We start from the raw sequence: 25,704 nt of genomic DNA, 5'->3' as shown, positions 1-25,704 counted from the left end.
CTGTGGTTCTAATTAACATGTCTTCATATGTTTCTTGGTCATTTTCATCTTTTCAGAGAAATGTCTAGTTAAATACTCTGCCAATTTAAAAAGTCTTTTTGTTGTTTTTATACATTGATAGAGATGATCCTGTGTTTTTCTCTCCTTCATTCCATCAACATAGTGTAGTGTACTGAATTTCATGTTGAGCCACTCTTGGAAATTCTAGGATAAATCCCACTGATCATGATATATAATACTTTTAATACACTCTGAATTTGATTTAGTAGTCCTTTGATGAGTATTTTTATATCTATAGTCATAAGGGATACTTGTGAAAAATTTTCATGTCTTTGGTTTTATTATCACAGATGAGTTAGAAAGTATTCCATCCTTTTTTTCTATTTACAGGAAGAGTTTGAGAAGGATTAGTGTTAAGGTTTTTTAAATGTCTGGGAAAATTCAACAGTGCAGTTATCTGGTCCTGGGCTTTATTTGGAGGTGTCTGGTTGCTAACTGAATCTCCTTACTTGTTATAGTTCTATTCAGATTTTCTCTTTCTTCTTTTTTTTTTTTTTTAAGATTTATTTATTTATTTAAAAGGCAGAGTTACAGAGAGGCAGAGGAAGAGGCGCAGAGAAAGAGAGAGAGAGACAGGTCTTCCATCCGCTGGTCACTCCCCACATGGGCGTAATGGCTGGAGCTGCGCCAATCTGAAGACAGGAGCCTCTTCTGGGTCTCCCATGTGGGTGCAGGGGCCCAGAGACTTGGGCCATCTTCTACTGCTTTCCCAGGCCACAGCAGAGAGCTGGATCAGAAGTGGAGCAGCTGGGACTCGGTGCCCATATGGGATGCTGGCACTGCAGGCAGCGGCTTTACCCACTACATCACAGTGCTGGCCCCTTCTCTTCCTTCTTGAGTATGTCTTAGGAGTCTGTTTCTATGAATTTTTTCAAGTTTAAGTCAGTGTTAATTTGTCAGTAATATAGTAGGTATCAAGAAAAGAAACACGGGATAGCTCTGTTTCCACAGACCACAATCTAGAACTGGTATTGCTAAAGACTTATTGGATGACATTAGGCAAAGCATCTAAACTCTGACTCAATTTTCACACCCACAACATGATATTAATATTGTTTTACAGTGTCATGGGATAGCTGGGAAAATAAAATGAGATAATTATACTGCATAAATGCAAAATAATATTATTTCCTTACTTTAGCTTCCCACACTATGTGCTTCTAATTTCATTTATTCACACACCCATTTAACAAGTAGGTCATAAAATCTTTTACAAATAATTGCTGACAGTAAATTTAATGTAAGATATGGGATGAACATTTTCATTACAGTCCCTGCACTTAATGTATTAACTAATGGATTATTTAGCAGAGTCTGCCTTATATCTTGGAGTATATAATCAGACAAGGCAGTATGGGAAGTAAGACAGGAAGGGTAAGGTGAAATAATAAAGAATGTTACTTGTGGAGCTATCATGGTTGCTACCGCTCAAGTGTGAACTGTCCAGTTTACCAAGTGATTGCAACCAAGCATATGAATCCACAGGTATCTACATTGCTTTTTGGGATTAAATAATGTTTGCATTTTACTACTCAGTGATATGTTAATATAGACAAAACAACTCAATCCAAGCAAGAAACAAAACCAAACAAAAACTGAGATTATTTGCTCATGCATGGACTATTGAGGCAACGTGAAAATGACATTGAATGACTAGTAAAAAACTGCCTTCCTCATAAAGAACAACAACAACAAAAACCCAGAACTATTGTTCTGAAAATTCTCTATTTTTTTGAATAAGGAGACATTAATGGCTTTAAAGTCAGCTAACCACTTGTCAGAAAGACCCAATGATTCAAAGAGAGTTTTCAATTTTGGAAAACATTCCAGAAGAAAACAAGATGCTAAAATACAACTGTGATCATCTATGCCTGTTTTTCAGAAATAAAAGGGAGAAGAGATTTAGTTTTACTAGGATTTGGAAATTCATTATTTATCTTTGTGATGGGACAACAATATATTTTGGATTAATTAATAACAAATTAATTAATAACAATATATTTGGATTAATTTCTGGAGGAAATTATGTTGCTAAGCAATAGTGATAATTTGTCCAGGAAAATCACTATATGGAACAGGACTAGAAAGTGTATATATTCATGATTTCCCTCTATTAAATGAGAGTAGCAAAGAATATAAATAATTTAAAACTATAAAATTTTAGAACTAGTTCCTTAGTCTGTGGATGATTTGTAACCAAAACTTGATGAAAAGAATTACCAACCTCAAAGTCCTACGATGTGTCAGGACATCAGAAGTGAAGCTTTGTCACTGCAAAATAACTCCTCTTGTAAGGCATAACAACTGAAACTGAAACTCCATGGTTATATGTGGTTCAGCAAAGTTTTCTACATCAATTGAAGCACAGTTTTATGCAATTCGACTTAGTTTTGCTATGCTGGAGAACAAAGTTGGGGATAACTGTCAGTGATGGTGTGATTCCTTTTGCACAAAGGTATCTTACAATATTCAGAGCTTGTGATCCATGTGGCCTCCCCCTTCAAGCAAGGCTGAAGAGTTCAAGCTGTTGAAGCATGGATCATTCACCCACATACACAGACCTATCTTCTGTTGGCTTCTTCTCCTGCAACAGAATGCAAATAAGCTCTAAATCAACAACTGACAAATGTTAACAGAGGAATGAGGCCAACAGCAGGGAAGTAAGATAGCAGAGTTAAAACTTTCTTGGCACAGACATAAAATTAGTTGCTTACTGTAGTTGTGAGATAACAGGTATCTATGAAAAACTGACAATTTAGGGCAAAGGATGAAAGACTTAATGTACACCATCTCATTAAATCCCCTCAACAATTCCATAGCACAGGTGTTATTATTCCCACTTTATAGGTAGAAAAAAAGCAAAAGTTTATTAAGTGACGAAGCTGAAATTTTTAAGACCATAAAGTCTAACTTCAGAATCAATGTTCTTAACATTATATTTACATGGAGAACCTAGTGTTCCCCCACAGAATACAGCCTTTCCCTCTTTCTTCGTTATTTCTCCATCAGAAAAACAACTCCAACAACGCCTTTAAAAGTACAGTGGATGGTTATAAACTAAAACACTATATAAAACCTCATGGAATTTTAAGAGTGGAATGACTATTTTAGAAGTCCTTTGAAGAGTCTAGCAAAACGTTAGGACAGTGGATTAACAGAAAAAGAAGTCCTGAGGTGATTTCAGTATATAGCTACACGGGAAGAGAGTGAGGGCCTGCAGGGGTGGCCAATAAGGTGAAGGTCTGCTTCACACCGCAGTCGAGCTCATGCTGGATAATGGAGGGAACCTGTGGAGCCATGACTGAGTGGGCCCAAGTTATCAGGATTACTACGTCTCCACTTTCCAGGCCTTGGGGATCAGCAAGCGCTGAACTTCTTGGGTGCTGTCTCCCTGTTTGTTGTTTGTGTCAGCTCTGCCAGTCAGGGTCAAGGTAATGCCAAAAGTTCGGGACTCAAGTTTCTGGGGAAGTAGGCCAAATTCTCGGCGGAGTTTCAAACTGGAGCGGGTGAACTAAGTTGGGCTTCCAGAGGCATCCCGCAGCAAGGCTGAGCGCTCTGCAAGTCAGCAAGCACCTCAGGTGGATTTGCTCCCCGTGCTTCAGGGGCTATGTAAATCCCCACTAGAAGCAGGTACGGATGGTGATACTAGACTCCTCTGCTAAAAGACGTTCCGTTTGGCGACCTGGGAGGCTAAGGCGTGGACTGGGCTTCGGTGACATCTCAGCAAACTACAAACGCGAGGGAAACCTTCGAGTCTGTCCCGGAGGCGTCAGCTAATAGGAAGCTTGCCCACGCTTCCCGTCAGCCGGCGCCGGCTCCACCTCAGCCACAGCCGCCTCGGGGTTTTTCGCCGGCTCCACCTGAGCCACAGCACCTGTTCCGCCAGCACCCACCTCCCTCTGCCAGCCACCACCAGGAGGGCGAAGCGCAGCCCATCACAAGCTGGCACAAGCCGGAAGCGGCCGCAGGGCCCTCCCCCTTGCCGGCCGGAGCCGGAAGTTGAGCGTCAGCTGCCGGCGCGTAGCCCTCCGCGGGCCGCACCGCACCATGCTCCGCGCCTCCGGCCGCCGCCTCGGGGCCGCCGTAGCACCTGCCGTGGCCCTGGCTGCGGCGTTGCTCTCGTCTCTCGCGCGCTGCTCTCTCCTGGGGCCCAGCGACCCAGTGGCCTCGGTATTGAGCCCCTACTTCGGCACCAAGACTCGCTACGAGGATGTCAACCCCGGGCTGGTTTTGGACCCCGAGGCGCCGCGGCGGGACCCGGAGCTGCTGGAGGGCACCTGCACCCCGGTGCAGCTGGTCGCCCTCATCCGCCATGGCACCCGCTACCCCACGGCTAAACAGATACGCAAGCTGAGGCAGCTGCACTGGCTGCTGCAGGCCCGCGGCCGCGGCAGTGCGGGCGGTCGCGACCTGGGCGCCGCGCTGGCCGATTGGCCCCTGGGGTACGCCGACTGGATGGACGGGCAGCTGGTGGAAAAGGGACGGCAGGACATGCGACAGCTGGCGCTACGCCTGGCATCGCTGTTCCCGGCCCTCTTCAGCCGGGAGAACTACGGCCGCCTCCGTCTCCTCACCAGCTCCAAGCACCGCTGCGTGGACAGCGGCGCCGCCTTCCTGCAGGGGCTGTGGCAGCACTACCACCCTGGGTTGCCGCCGCCGGACGTCGCAGGTGACCGCCCGGTGCTCCCCCGGGGCCTGGAGTCTTCCTCGGCCCCAGCCTCTCCTCGGCTCCCCTGTCCTCGGGCCCGGGATGCTCCAGACTTGGCTGTCTCCCTTCTCTTACCTGTATTCACTTACTCTTTGACCTGGTGTGACTTGAGCACATTTCTGCGTGCTCTGTGCGGTCGTAGACGTTGGGCATCCAGCGGGAGAGGAGGCACACCGATCCCTCCCTGGAGATTTTTCATCTCCCGTCCCCAGGTGGAATTGCTTCTCTCTGAGCGCCGTCCCATTTCATCTCCCCTCCCCTGGCTGGTAGTTTCACAGTTGGACACGCTTTCTAGAAATTACGTCTAGAACGGGATTCCCCAGGCATTGCTTCTGATACTAGTTGGGTTTTATTTGCTTGTTTGTCTTAGATCAACAAGCTAATGGTTTATGATTCTTAGAAATTAGTGTTAAGGTCAGAGTTGAAGTGAGGAACATTTAGCTTCAAAGCCCAAGTGAGAAACTATAGGTTGATTTGCCATTTTTCTGTTGCAGCAGTTAAACCATCTGCAAGGGGTTTGTTTGTTGACTGTCGTGTTGTTTATTGCTCTGTGGGTAACTCATTTGGCTGACTTGTGCTTAGTCACTTGTTGAATCATGCCTTTTAATTACAGTTGGATGTTTCCTATTGACATGGGTGACAATTCCCTATAAATCCCTTAAATTAGCTGAATGGTGAGGGAGAACATAGTTGTGTAATAGAACTCTTTGAATTAATGAATTGTCGCCTTCAGATGGCATGGTGGATACTGGCATCTGTCCAGTACAAAGTGAGGGATCACAATAGTTCAGGATTAGCCCACCTTTCACTATATCCAGTCTCAGGGATTAAATGCTTTGCCTAGCCACTTCATTATCATCCGTAGACAATTGTTTTGCGTGTTGTGTATATCCACGGGCTTTTGAGGGAGGCCACTGAATGAGAGTTTGTATTAGAAACAGAACAATGCCTTTGTTTCTGTTTAAAGAGCAGTAGTTAGATAAAAACAAGGATGAAATATCTAGACCCACTCAGGAATCACAGTTTGAGGCCACAGAAAAGGATGACAAAATTCTCGTTTTCCTACTCAAGATAATTTTTGAAGAACTGTAATCCAGTTAGTAATTAAACTGGGCAGAAATTCCATTTCTGGGGACATAATTAGACATCTCTTTTTTTTCTTTTTTTGCACACATATCTGACTCATCAACACAATGGTGTTAACTATATTTTTCTCATGTTATGTACAGAAATTATATACCTGGTATTCTCATGAGAAATTATTAGCAGATATCCCAGCAATTGAATGATTATGAATGTTTTTCCAATATATATTTGTTGTTGAATTGGGGAAATAACGTTAATTTACTAAATTCTAAATGGAAAGTTATCTGGAAGCTTCAGTTAAAGAATAAACCAAATCAAAAGCACTTAGCACAGTGAAACACAGTCAACTGAAACATTAATGTGTTTTGTGCTGTTGTCTGTGGTTTTGGCACAAAGCTCAATCTTTTGTAAAGTTAAACAGGGTTAGGAAAGTTAATTGAGAAAATAAAATACTATATTTAGACTTGTGTTTGAAATATTAAAACAGATCTAATCTCTTGAATTCTTTTTAACTTTGGAGTTGGAAACTTTGCTAATTTTTAGTTTGCTTTGTGAAGTTTTCTGTGCTTTCTGAAGTTTACTGTCTTAGCAGTTTTATGCTTCTCTGACTTCTAATTTTTCTATAAAAATTTTATTATAAAAATCATTTCAATTGCCTTTATTTCATTGCACAGTTTTTTATAACACATTATTAATATATATACTTGATGCTCTCTTTAGTCATTTTAGCATATTCTCATGCTTCATAATTACTGTAAACGAGAGATAATTTCACTCTTTTTCCAGCATAAACTTATACATGCAGATTAAATTGTATTCATTTTTCACACTTGAAACAAAATTTTAAATAATTTGAAATTGTCATTTATGTGAATGATTTACACCTATGTAAACTTTTTTCCTTTCAGATATGGAGTGTGGACCTCCAAGGATTAATGATAAATTGATGAGATTCTTTGATCATTGTGAGAAGTTTTTAACTGAAGTGGAAAGGAATGCTACGGCTCTTTATCACGTAGAAGCCTTCAAAACTGGACCAGAAATGCAGAACATTTTAAAAAAAGTTGCAGCTACTTTGCAAGTGCCAGTAAATGATTTAAATGCAGGTATTGTGCTTATTATCTGTCATTTGAACTTTGGTTTAAATAATTTTGAACTATGAAAATCACAAAATAAGAAAATAGTTATCCTTTTTGAGGCCAATTTATGTTAAGAAAATAAGGAGTCAGGAAAAGTGTATACCTCATGCTTTGCTATATTTACACTCACATTCTTTGACTTTTGTAAATTGATATAGAAGATTCTTGCTGTACTGGATTTTTTTGGAGGACTCAGATTCTAAGTATAAAGCAAGCATTTTTTTTAGATTATCTCTTCATAAAGTGATACAAGTAGAAAAATCAGGGCCATCATTGTGGCTTACCAGTTAAGCTGCCATCTGTGATGCTGGCATCCTGTTTGGACACTGGTTTGAGTCCTGGCTGCTCCACCTCCAATCCAGCTCCCTGCTAGTGACCTGGGAAAGCAAAGGAAATTGGCCTAAGTGCTGCTTGGGCCCCTGTACCCATGCGGGAAACCTGGATAAAGCTCCTGGCTTTGGCCTGACCCTGTCCTGGTCGTTGTAGCCATTTGGAAAATAAACTAGTGAAAGGAAGATCTCTCTGTCTCTCCCTGTCTCTGTAACTTAGCCTTTCAAATTAATAAATCTTTTTTAAAAATAGGGAAATCATAGCCTAATATGTGAGAAGGATAAGTTTTTACAAAGTGAAAAGTAGAGGCATATGTCTTTTGAGGGTTTCATTTACAGAGATGCTGAGTTAATCAGTCATAACAAAAGGTATTGCAGTGATTGAGCTGTGTAATTTGTCATCCAAATTGTGACCCTTTGAGGGTAAAATAGAACACTGATAATAATTATACTGGGAAGGCAGCTAGAAAACTAGGGCACATGGTCTCCTAGCAATGGGAAATTAAGAAAATAAGATATATTTCTGTTTCCTAGCAATTTGTTATCTGTAGAGCAAATGTCGACATATGTAAATGGCTGGATTTCATTATGTTCTGAATCATTTTCCAGAAGACTAGAAGTAGGACATGTTGAGGGGAAAATAGATTAGAATCTATCCGTCTTGGAGCCTGGATGCTTCAGAAGGATCAAAACATGAAGACGTTGCGGGCTGGCGTTGTGTTGTCACAGGTAAACCGCCACCTGCGATGCTGGCATCCCATATGGGTTCTGGTTTGAGTCCCAGCTACTCCACTCCTGATCCAACTTCCTGCTAATGTGCCTGGGAAAGCAATGGGAGGTATCCCAAGTGTTTGGGCCCCTGCACCCAAGTGGGAGACCAAGAAGAAGCTCCTGCTTTGTTCTGGTCCAGCCCTGGCTGTTGGTGCCATTTAGGGAGTAAACCAGTGGATAGAAGATTGATCTCTCTGTCTCTTCCTCTCTCATAACTCTGCTTTTCAAATAAATAAAACTAATTTTTTTTTTATAAAAAGGAATATGCCTAGACTAGTATTTGAAATTTTTTTTTCTTTCCCTAGACTGGCTATACATTCAGGTCACCTCTAGAGCTTTAAAAATTATGTATTTTATTGTGAAATATAGATAAGAATGAAGTCTAATGTACTGAATATATATTCACAGTTTAGTTTTACCAAATTTTAACATTATGTTTCAGTTAAAATTGAGGTCCAGGAGTGGGCGTTTGGCTTAGCAGTTAAGCATCACTGGGCTAAGAATCCTGGAGTGCCTGGGTTCATGTCCAGGCCCTGCTTCCACTCTTGATGCCTGCTATTGCACTCTGGGAGACAACTGGTGATGGCTCCAGTACTTTTGGGTCCTTGCCACCAGGTAGGAGACCTGGTTTGAGTTCCTACCTCCTAGATTTGGCCTGGCCAGTCCCAGCTGTTGTTTGTATTTGGAAAGTGAACCAGCAGGTGGGAGATCTGTGACACTATGCCTTTCAAGTGAATAAAAAGGAAATTGAGGCCCTGTAGTTCCTTTCCTGGATTTCCTTCTTTTTTCTCCACAGGTATTCAGCATCACAAATTGAGTGCTTAAATTATACCAGGCCAGTTTCTGTGTGTTTCTGAACATAAATGGGATGTAGTTGTTCAGATATTTAATCTTTTGAGGTAACAGTAGTCAAGTGTATGATTCTGAAATTTGATTTTTTTATGCACCACTTTTTGTTTTTTATTTAATGTTTTTGATTCTAGCCCTAAGTTTAGAATACTCTTATACAACTGTATTGGTATCTAGTCATTATTCTCTCAGTGAGCATTTAGATCGTTGAAAAAGATTTTTTTGTAAAATATTTTTAAGTCTTTGAAAACAGGCAAAGAATTTTTATTTTGTTAATGGGAACTGAGAGCAACTTCTTTTTGGAGAAAATATATGCATAAGTGGTTGAAATTGTGCATTCTGGATTGTTTGTGTTTGTATCTTGACCTTACTCTAGTATTGACCAACGGATTTTTAGCAACTTCCTTAATGTTTCAATGCCGTAGTTTGCTTCTTTATAAAATGGGTATAGGAAATACTCTTAACCTCAGAGGATCATTGAAAGGATTATATGTGATTAATTCTTTCAAAGCATTTAGTGCAGTACTTGGCATAGAAACTGCTCAGTAAATATTTGAGCTATTTGAATATCTTTTTTATTTACATAGATGTGTGATATAGTGAATATTTTCTGTAATTTATTTTTATGTAACAGTGTATGTCTATACATACAGACCTGTCACATTCTTTCAAATTATATGTAATTTCATAGGATATATGACTTAATTTTTGGTTCAATGCAGTAAAAACCTATCAGATTTTACTGCTATTAGAGGCTGGAGCTAATACAATCCAAATTCTTTTTATAAGAAACTAATTTCTTACTGAAGTTTTTTCTAGTTTTTAGCTCTGTCAAATGATTGTTGCAGTGAACATTCTTGTAGTCTGTTATTTACACTTGAGAATTTCTCTAGAAGATATGTAGTTGTAATTATTGTATTAACACTGATGAATATTTGAATATTTGTTTTCTGAAGGTATAGTAAAAATTATATCAACAGTTTGAGAATCATCATTTTTGCATATCTCATCCAACAGTAAATGTTAGTAATTTTAATTTTTCCAAATTTAATGAAAAATAGCATTTAGCTTTCATTTGTATTTAAAAATGGACATTTTTTCTATGTTTATTAGATATTTGGTTGCTTCTGAGACTTGCATCTTCCTAACATTACCTATTTTCTTTTGGGTTATTTGTTTATCTCATTGATCATAAGTACCCATTATGTGTTATGAATATATTAACTCTATACCTTTTAATTCTGCCTGACAAAAGATTAGTTCTTATTGTATATTCCTAATATTTTCTCTTAATTTGTTGCTTAGCTTAGGTGTATTTATGGTGCTTTTGATTGATGTTTACATCTTTTATGTAGTCCAATCTTTCTTTTCATTATGACTTTTATTATTTTGTCTAGAAATCCTCTCTTATCCCCATATTATTATATTTTTCTATTGTCTTCCTTTATATTTTTAATATCTAAATCTGATTCATCTGAGATATTTTTGGTGTCCCAAAATATTGATCAAGAAGTCAGAAGAGGGGACCGACGTGTTGGTACAGCATGTTAAACAGCCACTTGTGGCACTAGAATCTCATATTGGAGTGCCAGTTCAAGTCCTGGCTGTTCTTCCAGTCCAGCTTATGCTAATGTGCCTGGGAAGGCACTGGAGAATGACCTAATTGCTTGAGCCCCTGCCACCCACATGAGAGATCCAGATGGAGTTCTGGGCCGCTGGCTTTGGCCTGGACCAGCCTCGGCTGTTGCAGCCATTTGGGATGGAAGATCTTGATATCTGGCTCTCTTTTTTTCCTTCAGTATATAAAAAAATCTTGCAAATCTAAAAAAAAAAAAAATCAAAATGAATCAGAGCTATAACTTGCCAACTAAATAGTTTAACCTGCATATTTTGTAGGTGGGAACACTGAGACTCAAACATCCTGAATGGCTTTCCCAGAATAATAAATGGTACAATTAGGACTCATAACCTCAGTCTTAATCTCAAGCTTTTTTTTTTCCTCTATACTTCAAAGAGTTTTTTTGCTGAACTCCTGTTTAGTCAGTTTCTTTTTGATTAAAGAATACACTATTGGGCCTGACTTTCATAGTTTCAGAACTTGAACTTTGAGTCTAAATGGGCCAAGAGCTTTCATCTGCTATACATGGTACTTATTCTAGGTATTGGAATCATGAAACCTTTCTGTTATATAGACAAAAGTTTCTTTAAATTATATTTATTTTGAAAGACAGTGGCAGAGAACTAAGAGAAGAAGGATATCTTATTTTTTTTTAAGATTTTATTTATTTATTCGGCAGATGGAGTTACAGAGAGAGAGAGACAGAAAGGTCTTCCTTCCATGGATTCACTCCCCAAATGGTCGCCACAGCCAGCACCGCGCCAATCCAAAGCCAGGAGCCAGGCGCTTCTTCCTGGTCTCTCACGCGGGTGCAGGGGTCCAAGAACTTGGGCCATCCTCCACTGCCCTCCTGGGCCACAGCAGAGAGCTGGACTGGAAGAGGAGCTACCAGGACTAGAACCTGGCGCCCATATGAGATGCAAGTACCACAGGCAGAGGATTAACCAAGTGAGCCACGGCACTGGCCCCCAAAGGATATCTTCTAACCATTGATTCACTTCCCATCCTCATGGGTGGCTGGAACCCACATACTTGAGCTATCATCAGTACCCTCCTGGGATGTGTGTTAGCAAAAAGTTGGATCAAAAGCAGAGGTAGACTCCATTCCAGACACTTTGATATGGGATACAGGCATCCCAGGTGATGGCTTAATATGACTTAACAAGCTGTGCCACAGTGCCCACCCCTAAACAAAATTTTTGAATGGCTTTTGTGTATATTCCCAAAGAAATACACTTTTTTGTACTATATACTGCATCAGGGGAATTATTTAAACTCAGTGTTCAAAGCATGTAATCTCAATTAGTTTTTGATTAAAAATTTGTTTTTCATTGAAATGGAAGAAAAGCAATAATAATGAGGAAAAAGCAATGGAGTCAACTCCTGCAGTTGACTCCTGTATCTCTGGCATTAAGTATCATCCACTTCTCACTGACTAGAGAGCAGCAATGATTTTATTTCTACCAGCACTACCTTTTGCAGCCCAAGCACTCGTTTCTTTATCCCTTGTCTTCAATACCAGTGTATCCAAAGGTAATATAATCAATAAATTAGCAGTGTAAAAATCCCAGGTACTACTTCTGAAATTGTCTATGCAGCTTGAAAAACGGATGCTGCTACCATCTTTCTTTCCCTTTTAGTGTGTTCTTATTTTTCTCCGTGACTCTTTGTTTCACCTTTCTCTTGCCCCCTCACTTACCTCTGCTCTTTCTTTGTCTCTGTTTTCTACAGTCATCTTTTCCCTTTCATGCCCTTTTCTTTATACTTCCTCGTCATAATAATTATGATGGGAATTGTATAGTTTTAAAAGGTGTTCAATAAATGTGTTCCTGATTTTCAGGTTAGGGACTAAAGCCTTTAATTTAGCTTTCCTTCTCTAGCCCTCTAAATTTCACAAGTCAAGTTTTACATAGTAAATCCTTGGACTAAATTTTTTGTTGGACTTGCTAGGCAAATATGCTCTTAATAAAAAAAAAACTTTTAAAAATGTAATGTTACTGTTTACAGAAAGGTTTTTAGTTTCATTGAAATCTGTGCCTCCTCAAGTATGTTCTGGATAGTTCCACTTCTACACCTTTAAATGGTACAGAGCAAGTCTTTTAACTCTTTGATAGCTGGGAAAACCCAAGTAGTTTCTTTTCCAAAGCAGGGATACCCAGTTTCTTCAGCTGTGCCATACATGGACTTCTATAGATATTTAGCCTTTAAAAATTGCATGAACTAATAACCCACACATTTTTACCTGTTTTTTTCCTCCCCCAGATTTAATTCAGGTAGCTTTTTTTACCTGTTCATTTGACCTGGCAATTAAAGGTGTTAAGTCTCCTTGGTGTGATGTTTTTGACATAGACGATGCAAGGGTAAGTATTACTTTTGCAGTCTTTTTTCATTTTTTTATGTGTTTTTGTTGTATTGTTACTTGAAGCCACTTTTCTGAAAATAAGAGTTAGGGAGCATACACTGTCTAATGACTAGCTCCCGATTTTCATTCAAGAGGTTGAAGTATTCAAGTGAGTCTCACCTATTTGCAAGCAGTTTTTGTTCGTAAAACGCTGGAAAACATTTTTCCATGGTTATTGAATTTCTAGTTTCACACAATTAAAAATGTGTTTAACCCATCGCCATTTTTTTCCCATTTATTTTCCACTATTTTTATTATAAAAGTAATTTCCGTTATTTTTCCACCATTTTACTGGTGGAAGGGGTTGTAGAGATGGTGTAATCCCAATACTTCTTTTTATACGAAGTCAGAACTCAAGAGTGGATTAATGATTTTCTGAAGACTTAACTGTTTGTTTGTGACAATTTTCCCGAGAATTGAGTTCTGTGTTCCACCTGGTGGTGGCAGTAATCCATTTATAATTCCTGCCTACCTACTTCATTTCCCTTTTTTTCTCCTCATTGGTGTATCTCTGACTTATAGCCTCTGATGGCTGTAAGAGAGGTAAATTCTGGTCAGTTCTGGAGTGCTGGACCAGAGAGATAGGGTAAGAGAATGTTAGTTAAGCAATTTTAAGTTTGGATCATTCAGGATATGGACTTGTGAAACGTTAGTTATCCTTTGTGTACATGTAAAACCTTCATTATGTCATATGGAAATTGATTATCAGCTTCAAAATTTATTTTCAAAGTTTGAGAAGAAGCATACTGTTTGCCAGATAGAGCAGAACTCTTAAGCTGAGAGGTAATTTACTACCTTTTGTGTGAAAGTAAACAGGAGGTTTATGTTGTCACTCAGGGACTTCAGGTATCAGCAGCAGATCAAAGGTAATAATGTGATTACTGTGTCAGTGTGAGGGTGGAGCTTACATGGCGACTTGGAAGAGAGGGGAAGGTCCCTCTGGGTGGTTGCTGTAGGATGCTGAGGACCACAGTAAGGAAGAATATTGTATTTTCCTTCAGTGTTCTTGATTCTGGGGGCCTCCTTTTTCCCTAACCAGATACCCATTATCCTTGTCATTTCTGTCCATAATGCACTACTTCAGAAACTTCCTGGTCTTCCCTCTTTTGAAGTACTTTGTGCTTAGGGTGATCATGTAATTTATGTTCTGAATTGGGACACTTTTAAAACTGAAAGGGGCGCTGCTGATAATTATGTCTGTATAGATATAAACTGAGACTTATGATTGCCACTCGTATCACAATACCTCCTTTTCTCCCTACTCAGGTTGCTTCCTGGGGAAAAAATTAGTTGAAGTGATTTTCTATATTGTGTAACGATGGATATTTGCAAGAGGGAAATTTGCCTTTTGACCAAACTTCTTGATTTTTTTATTTTATTTGAGAGTCAGAGTTACACAGAGAGAGGAGAGGCAGAGAGACAGAGAGAGAGGTCTTCCATCCGAAGGTTCACTCTCCAGTTGGCCATAACTGCTGGAACTGTGCCAGTCTGAAGCCAGGAGCTTCTTACGGGTCTCCCATGCAGGTGCAGGGGCCCAGGGATTTGGGCCATCTTCCACTGCTTTTCCAGGCCATAACAGAGAGCTGGATTGGAAGTGGAGCAGCCGGGTCTCGAACCAGCGCCCATATGGGATGCTGGCGCTTCAGGCCAGGGCGTTAACCCACTGTGCCACAGTGCCAGCCTCATGACCAAACTTCTTACTTGCCCAGTTACTCTAGTTGTTTAAGTATTGGGGGTAAGATTCACCTACCTATCTCCCATCTGTTCCTTTCTTGTTCTGAGTAGCTATATTTGTGTGTCCTATTTATTCTGAAGATTAGCAACTTCTAGTTTAAGTGCAGCCTGCTTTCACTGCAGTGACAATATGTTTCTCAGGCTATAGACGGTCTCTGCTTATCCATCCTCTTGTCACCTAGTTGTATATGTACAGTTGTTAAATGCCTCCCCCCATTTTGCCACATTTGCTTTATCTCTCTAAGCTATTATTTTAGTTTTTGTGCTGTTGTAACAAATTACTATAGACATAGTGGCCTAAAACAATGCAAATTTATTATCTATAGAGTTCTGGAGGTCACAAGTCCAAAATGAGGGTTGAATAATGGCAGAAATATTCTTTTGTAGGCTGTAGGAAAAGATCCATAGCTTGCCTTTCTAGTCCCTGGAGATCACTTGTATTCCTTTATCACTTAAGTCTCTGCAAAGTAGGTGTATCTCTAACCCTGACTGTACTTCCTGCCGTAGAAGGAGTTTTGTGATTTCACTGGGCCTACCTGCATGGTCCAGGGTACTCTCTCCATCTCAAAATCCATAGCTGATCAGTTGTAAATTCCTTTTTATCGTGTAGCATATTCATAGGACATCCAGGGATTAACATGGAGACAAATGGGAAACACTTACTCTGTCCACTATGTATATATAATCTTTTTTAAAGAGATTTATTTTATTTATTGGAAGATTTATTTATTTATTGAAAGAGATACAGAGAGAGGTAGAACCAGAGAGAGACAGAGGTCTTCCATCCAGTGGTTCACTCCCCAAATGACCACAGCAGCCAGAGCTGAGCTGATCCAAAGCCAGGAGCTTCTCACGTGGTTGCAGGGGCCCAAGGACTTGGGCCATCTTCTACTGCTTTCCCAGGTCATAGCAGAGAGCTGGATTGGAAGAGGAGCAGCTAGGACTTGAACCAGCACCCATATGGTGCCAGCACTGCAGACTGGAGCCCTAACCCACTGCACTACAGTGCCAGCCCCTCAACATTTTTTTAAAAGATTTGTTTATTTATTTGAAAGGCAGAATTACAGAAAGAAGAGGCAGAGAGAGAGAGAGAAGTAGGTAGGTAGGTCGGTCATCCATCTGCTGGTTCACTCCCCAGATAACCAAGACAGCCGGAGCTGTGCTGATCTGGAGCCAGGAGCTTCCTCTGCATCTCCCATAAGGGTGCAAGGGCCCAAGGACTTGGGCCATCTTCCACTGCTCCCAGGCCACAGCAGAGAGCTGGATCAGAAGTGGAGCATCCAGGATTTGAAACAGCACCCGTATGGGATGCTGGCACTGCAGGTGGTGGCTTTACTCACTATGCCACAGTGCCAGCCCCCTCAACATTTTGTTGTTATTGGATGCTTAGCCCATAAATGCTGGCCCCTCATTTTGATTTTTAGCTTCTCTATAGCTAGCTAACAGAGATGAGTAGATATCCAGAAAGGAGCAAGATTCCTTCAAGTTTAGTTACTCTCCTCTGTGATCCTTTATGCATATGAAAAGACTGACTGACTGTCAAGCCTTGTAGTAGTGTTCATACAGCCCAGGGTGGCTCCCCTTAGACTTCATTCACATTGTTTCAAGGGAAGGATTGCTGCTTTTGCTCCTCCAGGTGTTCCATGTGCTTTAAAGAGGTGTATTCTGCTGGTTTTAAGATAAAAAATGGTGGTGTTTTTTTTTTTTTTTTTTTTTTTTTTTTTTTTTTTTTTTAAATTTGAAAGGCAAAGAGACAGAGATAGAAGTCTGCCATCTAGTTCACAGACTTATGGGACTGCTGCATAACTTACTCTTGATATTCTGCCCTGCTGATTGCCTTTAATGCTTCACAAACTGAGATCTGACTCCTCAGGTTGTGATCGGTGTATGTGTTTAGGTAATAAGTGGTATTACTGTGTTTATTATTCTTAACCCACTCTTTTTTCATTCAGAAGTATTTCTTGAAAATCTTTCCATGTCAGTTATTTCAATATGTAACTTTTTGGTAACTGTAGAGTACTGCATAGAATATGGATATCTTACTTTATTTAACAGGTACTTACTAATGGAATTCAGCTGTTTCCAGGAAATTTTTAACTCCTGTAAACACTGCTATCATAAGATATTCTTGTTTCTCTGTAAATATTACTATATAAGAAGTGGAATTAAATTGATTAGAGTATGTGTGTTTTCATAGACTTCGCTGACTTACTCTCTAGTATGTCTATACCAGTGTACTTTGCTTTCAACAGTACTTACATATCATGTCTTTGATATGCTTTTACCAGTACTTTTGCCAAACTGATAAGTGAACCAAAGTAACGCTTTTTTTTGTCTTCTCAGAATTCTTAAAAATTCCCAATTCACTAATGGTATCTTTCTGTGCTGTAATAAATATCATTCTGTGTATTTTTTTTCTGTTTCTTTCTCATCTTAATATAATTTTAGATGGAAAGGGTGATGAGTGCCTGTTCAGTCTCCTGAACTCTCTTGGATGCTGGGTTATTGGCTGTGTGGATTTACTAACTTGCTTTTGCTCGCAAGCCTCGGCGTTCTTCTGATTGAAATATGTGATGCAGCAGTAATCTCTGTCATGGATTGTCAGGGGCAGCTCTTATATGCTTGAGATGATATAAATAAATCCATGAATATGAAAGGTCTGATGTCTTTTGTGCAAAATGGTAGACAGTGTAGCCTTTTTTTTTTGACAGGATAATTATTAAATTTGGAAATCTGTGTATTGAAATGTTTTTTAAATTTTTTTTTCAGGTATTAGAATATTTAAATGACCTGAAACAGTACTGGAAAAGAGGACATGGCTATACTATTAATAGTCGATCCAGTTGCACCTTGTTTCAGGATATCTTCCAGCACTTAGACAAAGCAGTTGAACAGAAGCAAAGGTAAAATTTTGGAAGTACATTTGGAGTTCACTACAAAACTTCTGGAAAATCATTTATAATGAATGATAAAAATAGTTTTTGCTTGTGATTTAAAAAATATTTTAATAATTGATACTGCTCAAACAGTATGATTTGCTTGTAATCATACTGCTTATTGTTTTCTGGGATTTTGCATAAAACCCTAGTTCATTTTTACAACAGCACAATAATCTGAATATGCTAGTTTATATTATCTACTCTTGTCAGGGGGCATTTAGTTTATATTTTCTGCTGTTACAAAAATATAATTATGAACCTTCTTGTATGTAGCTGTTGGTTTGAATGCTAAATATTTTTGCTTTAAAGGAGAGTTTCTCATCAAAAGGCCTTTGTTAACATTCATTCTTCTAAACATTTTTCAGTTTTTCTTGACTTGAACTTTTTGTAGAACTTCAATCCCATTTTATTTTATTTTAGATTTATTTATTTGAAAGGCAGAGGTACAGAGGGAGAGGCAGAGAGAGAGAGAGAGCGATCTTCCATCCACTCCAGTTGGCCAATGACCGGGGTTGGACTGGGCCAAAACCAAGAGCCAGGAGTTTCATCCAGGTCTCCAACGTGGGTGCAGAGGCCCTAGCACTTGGGTCGCCTGCTGCTGCTTTCCCAAGCACATTAGGGGGCTGGATCAGAAGTGGAATAGCTGGGACTTGAACCAACGCCCATATGGGATGCTGGCATCACAGGTGGCAGCTTTACCTGCTCCACTACAATGCTGCCCCATCCCATTTTATTTGACAGGTTTATGTAAAGGCTTATACCTTTATGATTAGAAACAAAAATCATACTATAAAAATTAAGACAAAAAGACCAGAGATGGTATATTTACTGAGTTTTCAGCACTCAGTTTTACTTATTTTGGTATATATTTTTTTGAGGAATTTTGTTGGGTTTGATGGGAGGTAGACAAATAAAAAAAGATTGAGGTTTTACTTTCTGCAAGAAACTTTTGTGGGGATTCTGTTCAAGTTGATTGCCTTCTTTGGATAGTAGTTAACTTTTTTATGCTTAATAGTTTATGATCCTTAGACTTTGTGAGATGACAGATCTTTACTGTTTGTTCATTATTTATCTCACTGTTGAATGTGAAGTATAATAAAATTGTGTCAGGGAAATTTTTAAATAACTTTTGCTGAGATTACTATTACAGTTTGATTCTATGTTTAAGATGTAAGTAAGAAGCTTAGTATTGGTATTTTTGTACACTGAAAACTGTAAAACATTACGGAGAAAAATTGAAGATGACCCCCCCCCAAATGAAGAGAGATACCGTTTTTATGGATTGTACAAACACAAATTAATAATCTTGTGTGCAATCCCAATTAAAATCCCAGTAAGTTTCTTAGCTAGCTCTAAAATACCCAGAAATTTAAAGGACCAAGCAGAGTTAAAGCAATTTAAAAAATAGCCAAAAGGGCTTGTAATAGCTAGCTTCAAAACTTGCTTAATGACAGCATAACATATGAAAACTTAGGGGATACAGCAAAAGCAGTGTTAAAAGGAAAGTTTATAGCAATTGGTGCCTACATCAAGAAATTAGAAGGCCACCAAATAAATGTGCTATCAGTGCATCTGAAGGATCTAAAAAAACAACAGCAAACCAAACCCAAAACTAGTAGGAGAAAATTAAAATTAGAGAAGAAAAACTTACTGCAGCAGGCACTGTGGCATAGCGGGTAAAGCCACCGCCTGCAGTGCTGGCATCCCATATGGGTGCTGGTTCAAGTCCCATCTGCTCCACTTCTGATCCAGCTCTCTGCTATGACCTGGGAAAACAGTAGAATGTGGCCCAAGTCCTTGGACCCCTGCACCGCATGGAGACCCGGAAGAAGCTCCTGGCTTCAGATCGGCATAGCTCTGGCCATTGAGTCATCTGGGGAGTGAACCATCAGATGGAAGACCTCTCTCTGTGTGTCTCTGCTTCTGCCTGTCTGAAACTCTGCCTCTCAAATAAAAAAATCTTAAAAAAAACCTTACAGATCCAGTCATAGTCAGTAGATCAATAGAACAGAATAAAGAAATAAACTCAGGTATTTGTGTATGTATATGTATATATAGAGACAGACAGATGGATGTATATGGATATATGTTTGTATATGTGCTGAGGTAATGCACCTAGGGAAATGGTAGTCTTTTCAACAAATTGTACTAGGACACTTAGCTAGTCATATGTTTATAAAAAATGAGACCATTGCTTCACACTATGCATAAAAAGGAATCATAGATTTAAATGTAAAATGTGAAACTAAAACTTTAAGAAGAGTAAAACTTTAAGAAGAGTAAAATTTTAAGAAGAGCAAAGACCTAAATATAAAAGCCAAAACTGTAATACTCTCAGAAGAAAATAGGGGCAAATCTTTATGACCTCAGATTAGGTGAAGATTTCTTAATTTAACACCAAATTGGAAAAATGGACTTCATCAAAATTAAGAACCCTCCTCAGTTGGCAGAAAACAAAAAGCAATGTCCTAGGTATTGTTGAGATGTAAAGAAACTGGAAACCTCATAAATTGTTGGCAGGAGTGTAAAAATATAATGCCATTTTGGTGAAGTTTGGCTGTTTTTAAAAAAACTTAGACATATGAAGGTCCTTCAAAATGTTCATGGGAAAACATAAATATAAGTGTGTTTTTGTGCAAAAATGTTTTTGAAGTCCATGAGCACTTTCTTTCATAATACATATTTTCTCTGAAGTTTTTGAAGACCTTTTGTACATCCATCCCTGTGACTTAAAAATTCCACTTCTGGGTATCTGAATATGAATACATATGTCTATACAATGATTTTTATGAGACTATTTACAGCAATATTATTTGTGTTAACTAAAAACTCTAAACAGTTCCAGTGTTCATCCACTGATAAATGAGTAAACATAGTGAGTTGCAAGCATGTGATGGAATACTGCTAAGCAACTAGATAGAATGAACTGCTAATAAATAACCAAATGGATGACTTCAAAAACATTTATAGTAACAAATGACTGAGTGTTGGATGATTCCAATTATTTAAATTTTTTTGAGATTGATTTATTTTATTTGAAAGGCAAAGATACAGAGAGAGAGAGACAAAGAGCTTCTATCCGCTGGTTCACTCCCCAAATGGCCACAACTATGCCAGACTGAAGCCAGGAGCCAGGAGCTTCTTCAGGTCTCCCATGTGAGTGCAGAGGCCTGAGCACTTGGGCCATTTTCTGCTGCTTTCCTAGGCACATTAGCAGGGAGCTGGATTAGAAGTAGAGCATCCAGGACTTGAACCTGTGCCTACATAAGATGCTGGAACTGCAGGCAGCAGCTTAATTTGCTGCATCACAATGCTGGCCCTGATTATTTAAAATCTCTAAGAAGGAAAATCTTTAAAGACTAAAGCAGATCAGTGGTTGCCAGAGTCTGGAGGTGGGAGCAGGATCAGGAATTGACAACAGATGGGTACAGGGAACTTTATAGAGTGCTAAAAATATTCCCCACACGATGCTGGTGAAGATTACATGCACAAATGTGTACATTTATTAAAACATCTGCCTGTACTCATACAATTAAAAACAGTGATTTTTATGGTAATATATTATACTTCAATAAAACTTCTAAAACAGTGTGGTCTTTAAGAAAAGTGAAAGGGGAAAAAGAATGAAATGACATTTTTGTAAAAATGGAAAAAATTTTGAGGGGAGGCTTTGTTGCACATAGTGTGTTAAGCCACTGTTTGGAATGCTGCCCTATCGGAGTGCCTGGGATTGAGTCCCACTTCAGCTTCCAAACTAGCTTCCAGCTAATGCTCTTGGGGAGCAGCAGATGGTGGCTCAAGTATTAGGCTCCCTGCCACCCATGTGGGAGACCTGGGTAGAGTTCCTGGCTCTTTGCTTTGGCCTGGCCCAGCCTTGGCTTTTGGTGAATGAACCAGCAAATGAAAGAGCTCTGTCTCTCTTTGTCTATCCTCTGTCATGTTACCTTTAAAATAAATAATCATCACCACCCCCTTTTTTTTAGTGAAGAAAACGTTTTAAGAATTTTGTCATTTGAGAGGCTGTTGTTACCATTGTGACGAAGTGGGTAAAGCTGCCACCTGCGATGCCAGCATTTCATATGGTGGCTGGTTTGTGTCCTTGCTGCTCCACTTCTAATCCAGCCCCCTGTTAATGGCCTGGAAAAGCAGCAAAGTGTGGCCCAAGTGTTTGGGCCCCTGCCATCCATGTGGGAGACCCGGATGAAGCTTCTGGCTTCAGATTGTCCCAGTCTTGGCCATTTGGGGAGTGGACCAGTGGATGGAATATTCATTCCCCCCCCCCCACTCTGACTTTCAAATAAACAAATCATTTTTTAAGAGTTTGATCATTCATAAAAATTGAATCTTTCCTTGAAGTATTTGCCAGGATGGCTCCATAATGCTTATGACATGGTGTTGAAATGCTTTAAAATTATCAATTCACTTCCCTAACTTGAGGGAATATACTGGAAAATAATTGAATTTTTGAAAAGTTAAGTATATTATAGAGATACTGGGACATAATTTTAAATAGTTTAATTGAGAAATAATTCATGTTATATGAATGTAGTTTACCCATTTAAGCAGACAATTAAGTGTTTTTAGTATATTCAAAATTATTGAACCATCAGCACTATCTAAGTTGAGAACATTTTCTTTATCGCAAAAAAATACCCAGACCCATTAGCCATCACATCCTTTTTCCCTTAGTTCCCTCATAGCCTGGAAATCTCTAATCTCTCTTCTGTCTCTGTGGAATTACCTTCTCTGGACATTTCATATAAATGGAATTGTATAATATGTGTTTCTTTGTGACTGGCTTTTTTGACAGCATAATGTTTTTAAGGTTTATTCATGTTGTAGCATGTATCATTCCTTTTTCGTGGCTGAATAATATTTCATTGTTTGAAAATATTATGTGTTCATCATTTGGACATTTCAGCTATGTTTATTTTTTGGCTGTTGTGAATAATGCTTCTTTGAATATTTGCATACAAGTTTTTGACTGAACATGTTTTCATTTTGCTTGGGAGTTTGGAAGTAGAATTTCAAGAGGAGGCAGTCATTAATTTTGATGGTTAGTGATTGTTAAAGAATTAGTTAAAACTGCAGATTTATAGCACATTCCTCACTTGCCCTGGTTCCTGGACATGGTCAGAAGTGAAACATTCTAATTTGAGGTTGACCTGTTTGTAGCAATCCACATTGTCTGTTGGAAAGTTTTGTTTGTTTTGCTTTTATCTTGAATTTCCAACTTTTATTATTATTTGCTTGTCTCACCCACAAGTGAAGTATGGAAGGAAGAATGAAACTACTTGAGTACTTCATTATGTTAGGAAGTACCTGACTGTGTTTTTTGTATCATTAGAAACTAGTAAGGCTAACTTTCATGCTTGCCATATGAGATCAATACAGTAATATACTGCTAGAGGCAATGTGATACAGTAGGTAGATGCTTGGTTGAAGTCCTGATTTTGCTTTTTTAATACCGCAGGTTCCTAACTTTGGAAAAGGGAAATATCTCACTTGATTGATGGTTGTGCTAATCAAAGGAGAGGATATCTATTAAAGTACTCGGTATAATATAGCATTATTACTGTGAATGAATTTTTTTTAACTTTTATTTAATGAATATAAATTTCCAAAGTACGATTTATGGATTACAATGGCTTCCCCCACATACCGTCCCTCCCACCCACTACCCTCCCCTTTCCCACTCCCTCTCCCCTTCCATTCACATCAAGATTCATTTTCGATTATCTTAATATACAGAAGATCAGCTTAGTATACATTAAGTAAGGATTTCAACAGTTTGCTCCCACACAGAAACATAAAGTGAAAAATAATAGATGATTTTTTTTAAATGATGATGAAATCAGATCAGACCTATTGTCATGTTTAATCCCATTGAGAGTCAAGTTGGGAATTGATAATTTCTTTTTTCTTTTTTTTTTTTTTTTACAGAGGATCAGTTTAGTATTCATTAAGTAAAGATTTCAACGGTTTGCACCCCCATAGAAACACAAAGTGAAATATATTGTTTGAGTACTCATTATAGCATTAAATCTCAATACACAGCGCATTAAGGACAGAGATCCTACATGAGGAGTAAGTGCACAGTGACTCCTGTTGTTGACTTTACCAATTGACACTCCTGTCTATGGCATCAGTAGTCTCCCTATGCTCCAGTCATGAGTTTCCAAGGCTATGGAAGTCCTCTGAGTTCTCCGACTCTTATCTTGTTTAGACAAGGTCATAGTCAAAGTGGAGGTTCTCTCCTCCCTTCAGAGAAAGGTACCTCCTTCTTTGAAAACCTGTTCTTTCCACTGGGATCTCACTCGCAGAGATCTTTTGCCAGAGTGTCTTGGCTTTCCATGCCTGAAATACTCTCATGGGCTTTTCAGCCAGATCCGAATGGCTTTAGGGCTGATTCTGAGGCCAGAGTGCTATTTAGGACATCTGCCATTCTATGAGTCTGCTGAGTATCTCACTTCCCATGTTGGATCACTCTCCCCTTTATTTATTCCATCGGTTAGTGTTAGCAGGTACTAGACTTGTTTATGTGCTCCCTTTGACTCTTAGTCCTTTCATTATGATCAATTGTGAACTGAAATTGATCACTTGGAATAGTGAGATGGCATTGGCACATGCCACCTTGATGGGATTGAATTGGAATCCCCTGGTATGTTTTTAACTCTATCATTTGGGGCAAGTCAGCTTGAGCATGTCCCAAATTATACATCTCTTCCCTCTCTTATTCCCACTCTTATGTTTAACAGGGATCACATTTCAGTTAATTTTTAACACTTAAGAATAACTGTGTATTAATTACAGAATTAAACCAGTCATATTAAGTAGAACAGACAAAAAAACTACTAAGAGGGATAATGTATTAAGTTGTTCATTAACAGTCAGGGCTATGCTGATCAAGTCACTGTTTCCCATAGTGTCCATTTCACTTCAGGAGGTTTCCTTTTTGGTGTTCAGTCAGTTGAATTTTTTTTTTTTTTTTTTATGACAGGCAGAGTTAGAGAGAAAGAGACTCTGCCTCGGTTTTCTTTCTTTTTTTTTCTTTCTTTTTTTTTTTTTTTTGGACAGCCAGAGTTAGACAGTGAGAGAGACAGAGAGTCAGACAGAAAGGTCTTCCTTCCGTTGGTTCACTCGCCAAATGGCCGCTACGGCTGGCATGCTGTGCTGATCTGAAGCCAGGAGCCAGGTGCTTCCTCCTGGTCTCCCATGCAGGTGCAGGGCCCAAGCACTTGGGCCATTCTCCACTGCCTTCCAAGGCCACAGCAGAGAGCTGGCCTGGAAGAGGAGCAACCGGGACAGAATCTGGCACCCCAGCCGGGACTAGAACCCAGAGTACCAGCACCGCAGGCGGAGGATTATCCAAGTGAGCCGTGGCGCCAGCCGAATGAATTCTTTAGTCAAAACATGTCTTTAGATTTTTTTTCAGAGTTCACTCACCCCTATTTTCTCTGTAACTATTCAGATATTTTTTTAAAAAAGTACTCTGTAGAACATATTTTCTTCAAATTTTCGTGATCTTGAGCTCATCTTTTTTTTTTTCCCCCACAGGCAGAGTTAGACAGTGAGAGAGAGAGAGGGATGGAGAGAAACGTCTTCCCTTTCCATTGGTTCACCCCCCAAATGGCTGCTACAGCCGGTGCTGTGTTGATCCGAAGCCAGGAACCAGGTGCTTCCTCCTGGTCTCCCATGCAATTGGTATTTTTTTTTCCTAGTAAGGATCTGGGAACTGAAGTAGAAAAATGGCATATCTGTACAGGACTGGGGAAAGTCATGATGCTGAAATGTCAAGGCAGTGAGGGGGGTCAGGCAAGGCAGTGAATGTATTTTTCATTTCTTTTTATTGTTTATATTCTGAATGGCTTGAAAATTAATTTTTAACACATTGTGGAAATGTGTGAGCATTTAATTCAGCAAGTGAGGATAAAACGTGAGTGGTTAGCCTGAAGGCCGTATAGATGAGGATGCTCTGGAAAGCCTCTGGTAAATCCCATCCAGTCCAACTCTGGCCACAAGGGTGACTTACGGCTGCAAGTAGCTGAGGAGTACAAGGGGTGCAGCTAG

General features: G+C 39.3%; 1 protein-coding gene and 1 long non-coding RNA gene across 8 annotated transcripts in view; one reads left to right on the top strand and one right to left on the bottom strand.

Annotated features, from left to right (window-relative positions):
• Positions 1–319: 319 nt before the first annotated feature.
• LOC103351363 (uncharacterized) lies at positions 320–5,298 on the bottom strand. 2 transcript variants are annotated; one of them, XR_519153.5, is made up of 3 exons: positions 4,844–5,298; positions 2,285–2,644; positions 320–919 (listed from the first exon to the last, which is right to left on the bottom strand). It is a non-coding gene; the product is annotated as an uncharacterized LOC103351363 (long non-coding RNA). The 2 variants fall into 2 exon arrangements; XR_016222184.1 differs by lacking the exon at positions 4,844–5,298 and adding an exon at positions 3,954–4,054.
• Positions 4,066–25,704, top strand: part of MINPP1 (multiple inositol-polyphosphate phosphatase 1) — a 42,082-nt gene continuing 20,443 nt past the window's right edge. For 2 of the 6 annotated variants that reach the window (XM_051823319.3, XM_017348780.4), the window contains exons 1-4: positions 4,066–4,729; positions 6,763–6,960; positions 12,823–12,920; positions 17,465–17,598. In XM_051823319.3, the coding sequence (XP_051679279.3) occupies positions 4,108–4,729; positions 6,763–6,960; positions 12,823–12,920; positions 17,465–17,598 (1,052 nt within the window). In that variant the 5' untranslated portion in view covers positions 4,066–4,107. Of the gene's footprint in view, positions 4,730–6,762; positions 6,961–12,822; positions 12,921–17,464; positions 17,599–20,676; positions 20,791–25,704 lie in introns of those variants that run through there. The other 4 variants (XM_051823318.3, XR_016222178.1, XR_016222177.1 and 1 more) reach the window with 4 other exon arrangements.

This window comes from Oryctolagus cuniculus, chromosome 15 (assembly GCF_051225735.1).
Source record: "Oryctolagus cuniculus isolate XC-2025 breed Fujian yellow rabbit chromosome 15, ASM5122573v1, whole genome shotgun sequence".
NCBI classification, from domain to species: domain Eukaryota; kingdom Metazoa; phylum Chordata; class Mammalia; order Lagomorpha; family Leporidae; genus Oryctolagus; species Oryctolagus cuniculus.
This window is presented reverse-complemented; position numbering and strand designations above follow the sequence as displayed.